We start from the raw sequence: 4,623 nt of genomic DNA on the forward strand, positions 1-4,623 counted from the left end.
AACGCGCTAGGCGCTAGTCGGGCGGTCGGGTTGGGCCTAGCGCCTAAAGAGAAACTCGGAGATTAATCGGAAATTATGCGGGCGGAATTTTTAGATGGTTTACTGTGTTATAAAACATGTTAATCTTTAATTGTGTGTAACATTAATACATTTTCATGTTTAAGATTATATAAAACACACAAATAGAATATATAAACTTAATATAGTGTATTTTTCATCAAAATTATGAATATAAATGATATTTATAAAATTTTAGATCAAATAAAAAATAAAAATATTATTAAAAAAAATAAAAAAAATAATAAAAAAAAAAAAATAGATTAGGCGGCCGCCTAGGCGGCTAGGCGGTCATTTAGGCGGCTAGGCGGTCATTTAGGCGGTCTAGGCGGAAAAAATCGAATATCCGATTTTTTTAACCGATTTGGCATAAATCGGGGCGGAATAGTGACGCGTAGCGCCTAGGCGGCCGATTTTTAGAACAGGGGATAATATAGCTAGAAAATCGGTAGAGAGTAAGTTATATAAATAACCATACAACGATTTTAATTTTTGATGAAAGATTAATTATTGACAATAAATAGATCTAATATTTAAATTGAAAACTGCAATTTTCAGAAGAAAAAAAAAACACAGACATATAAAGAAGTGAAAAGATTACCTCCAAATGTCGATTTTTTGAGCCACTGATTCGTGAATATCATTATTTTGTGACATTAAATTGTTTGAGCTATACCATTATTTCGTCAAGCATAAACTTGCATAATGATCACACATGATAAACTTAGTTTATGGAAAATCAGAAACATATGAAAACTAAAAACATATGAAAGCTTAAAAATAAATGTATGAACTAATAAGAACTATGTAACAAAACCTATGTCGAAGTATGAAAAGAAACTGGGCTAAGTAGTTTTACTTAAAGATTCCACCATTGTTTACACAATAGCAAGAGAGGACCAGAAAACAGATATTGAGTTTCACGTAGAAAAGAGAATGCGTTGGTTATGTAGTACTATGTTACAAAAAAAAAGTGATCAGCACATAAACCGAAAAAAGAATACGAAATCAAACTTAGCTTGATAAGAACTGAAACAGAGAACATTAAACGATTTTTTTTTTTTTTGGTTTGGATAAGAGAACTCCTCAAAGCTCTGTCTATAAGAGCTACATCAGCTAGGATTTTGAGAATGAGAAGCAAGAGAGAAAGAATCTCTTTATAAGAAAATCTATAAACTGAAACGAAGAAACTTGAGCAGCAGCAGATTTAAGCTTCACCTTGTCTAGTTCAACTATGACATCTGACAAAGACAATTCCACATTCTCGACCCGTTCCTCTAGTTGATGGATCCCAGAAGATCCATCAGAAGAATGTGCTGCTTTCTTCCACTCCAAGGAAACCTCCTCAAGCTTTGAATTTAACCAGTCAAGCTTGAAGCCTGACTCCTTCAGCGCAGTCAAATCTCTTTGAGCATTGCTTAGTTCTGTCGCAGACAAGCTCTGTGGAGGCTTGCTCAGTGTCTCGACGAGGCCAAGGAGATACATGTACTTTGTTTGGACCCATTGGTTCTCAGGTTTGAAATCTATTACATAGTGTGGGTCCTGAAAGACAGTATTGGCCACTGGGAAAATCTGCCAATGAATGAGAAAATAATTAGGAACTGGATTAAAAATCCGCCACTCTCTTTTGTGGTGGTGATCAATGGGAGTCTCATTAAACTTACTTGACAAGCAGAGATCTGGAAACCATGGAAATCTATTATATCATTCTCAGTTGATTTTCCTTGATGAACAACTTCAACTACTTTGATGTAGGAGGGTAACAATATTTTACATCATATATTCTTCATACTTCTTCCTTTTTTTTAATCAAACTTCTTCCCTTCTTAACATTTTTACCAAAACAAACTTCTTCCCAAATTCATATATATCTTCAAATATTATTAATCAAACAAAAAAATATTTCCAATAGTCTAAATAGATGTCTAACAAAATCAAGGGAGATTATTCATTAAAAAAATAATGTAAGCAAAAAAAAAAACACATTCTCTCGAAAAAAACATAGATGAGCTGGAATCTCTTGATGATTACTATAAAACTCTAACCACAAGTTTCGACTTAAAAACATAGATGGACTTGCGCAAATCTATCTTTCTGGTATAAGGATTCAAAACAAAGGGAATCTGAAAGCAAACAATCACTATGTACAACTTAAGAGAGAAAAAAGGGGATGACTTACCTATGATGACGTCGGATCTCAGAACCACACCACCAACTCTTCACTTGGAGATTTCAATTTTTAGAATTTCAGAGAGTTTATCTTCTTCTTCTTCTAGTTGGTTGGAAAGTGAAAAGTGAAAAGTGAAAAGTGAACGGCGTTAGAATCTATGTCGAGAGAAATAACATCTCGAGTTTTCTCCCAGATCAATCTCGACCATTCAATAGATTTTTAGAAAGTAATTTCAACCGTTGAATCTAATGGATTATTTTTCTGTGTTTTCCTTTTTTTTTTGCTTTCTTTAAAAAAAAAAGTTGCTGACGAAAAACTCTGAAACCACATACAGATTTTAGATTTTGTTCCTTTTTCTTTTAATTTTGACATCAGTTTTGTTCCAATATTTTTATCAAATTGAATGATAAAATATTATTACATAAATTACATTAAAAACTATTACATTTTCTTGTAAAACTGATTTTTGTATGTTGAAACTATGCTTGATCTTTTAATCTGGAAACTACCCATAAAGTTATCAATGGTTTATCGAGGCTCCTTTTCATCAGGAGTAAAAAAGATCATTCGTTAGGGACAAAGCTATGTATTTTAAGATCTGAATTACTTTTATCATCAGTGATACAGCTGCTTTCAACAACCTACTCAGCTAATCAGATTCTTTGACAAGCTGATTCGTAATAGAATTACTTCACTGAGAAAGAAAGAGGGTAGCAAGCATACGAGGCCATATCTGCATAGGAGGCCCGGAGATATGGTTTGGAAGTAGATAAAAATCTTTTGATTCATTTCTTTCTCAAAGTAGTACATAAGAGTCTTTCTTATTTACGCAAAGAAGTATTAGGTTTGTAAAAAAAAAAATTTGAAGTGAATAAATTTAAAATTTTTTCAAAAAAAAAAAGATACAGTTGCTTTCGATGAAGATCCGTCATGGGTGATCAATCAAAGAGATAGATTATCGAGAATGATTAGATACGAAGATCATATCTATCGTGACCATCTCTAATGTATTTTCTTATTTTTACTTCTAAAATAAAAAAACTCTATAATAGAAATTTGTTTTGCTCCAATGTATTTTTCTAAAATAGATATTTCCAAATATAAAATAAAATATAGAGGAATGGTATTTCTTACTCTATAAATAAAGAAAAATGTAGCAATCACTATTTTAAAGGTAAAAATAAAGATGGATTAGAGTGATTTTGACTCTAAATCCCCTATATATTAATTGAGGAACATTTGAAAAGATGTAACCTCAATTTTGTATTAATTAAAATAAACCCTAATGTATAGGTGGCACTCAATTAGGTAGGCAATTACATTCAATTGAAAAATAAGTAGGTCCACATTCGATTTTTATATGTTGTTAGATACATAAGTTGGTCAAACTATATGATATAATGATATGATATGTTATTTTCTTTCCTTAAATCAAACCTACGGAATTACCATAAATGACTAATATATATATGACAATTAATGATTTTAATAATAAAGATTTGATAACAATTTATATCTCCTCCATCATTTTTTTGTTTATTTTATATTATTAAAATAAATTAAACAATCAAATTAGCTATAAAAGTAAAATTTAGATTTTTTCGTATATGTTATATTTTGAATTTTTAAAAACGACAATAAATAACTAAAACTATTAAAATTATTATGTTAAAAATTAATGATCAATGGTTTAACATTTTTATTATAAGAAGATACACATGATTTTAAAACCATATGAGTAAAAAATATCATTTAATAATAAAATAAATATATATATATATATATAGATTAAACACTATATACCATAGGATTACATAAATATTTTAATATTAAAAGTTTCAATGAATTTTCAATAACATTTATAAATTATAAACTTATTAAAGATTTCAGATTGAAAATTTTGTTATCGATGATTTAAATATTTTGTTATAAAATGATATGAATGATCATATAACCGTATGATTATAAATTCTTATTTAATAAATAACTATATAAAATATACTATTCTTAGAAAAATAGGTTGGTCTATCTTAACTTATATTACACTTTTTATTAAACTAACTATCGAATTGATAAATAACGTACCAAAAAATGTTTTGCACTTTCTTTAAATAAAAACTACGAAATTACCTAATATGATTAACATATATGTGAAAATTAATTATTATGAATAATAAATATTTGATAACAATTTTTGTATCTTAGTTCTTTTTAAAAATTTTATATTATTAAAAGATATTAAAAATCACATTAAATATATAATAAAAAACATTTATATTTTTTTTATATGTTATATTTTGAATTTTTCAAAACGTCTATAAATTATTAGAAATTTGAAGATCACCACTCTTAAAATTTTGTGATCAATAGATTATTTTTTTGTAATAATAAGTTAC

General features: G+C 28.4%; 1 protein-coding gene across 1 annotated transcript; it reads right to left on the bottom strand.

The window, feature by feature from the left end:
• Positions 1-1,055: 1,055 nt before the first annotated feature.
• On the bottom strand, positions 1,056-1,806 carry LOC125593118 (MATH domain and coiled-coil domain-containing protein At2g42465-like). Its single transcript, XM_048769184.1, has 2 exons — positions 1,722-1,806; positions 1,056-1,629 (listed from the first exon to the last, which is right to left on the bottom strand). Exon 2 carries the CDS (start codon positions 1,540-1,542, stop codon positions 1,174-1,176), a length of 369 nt encoding a protein of 122 aa, XP_048625141.1. The 5' UTR covers positions 1,543-1,629; positions 1,722-1,806; the 3' UTR covers positions 1,056-1,173.
• Positions 1,807-4,623: the final 2,817 nt, after the last annotated feature.

This window comes from Brassica napus, chromosome C9, assembly GCF_020379485.1.
Source record: "Brassica napus cultivar Da-Ae chromosome C9, Da-Ae, whole genome shotgun sequence".
NCBI lineage: Eukaryota > Viridiplantae > Streptophyta > Magnoliopsida > Brassicales > Brassicaceae > Brassica > Brassica napus.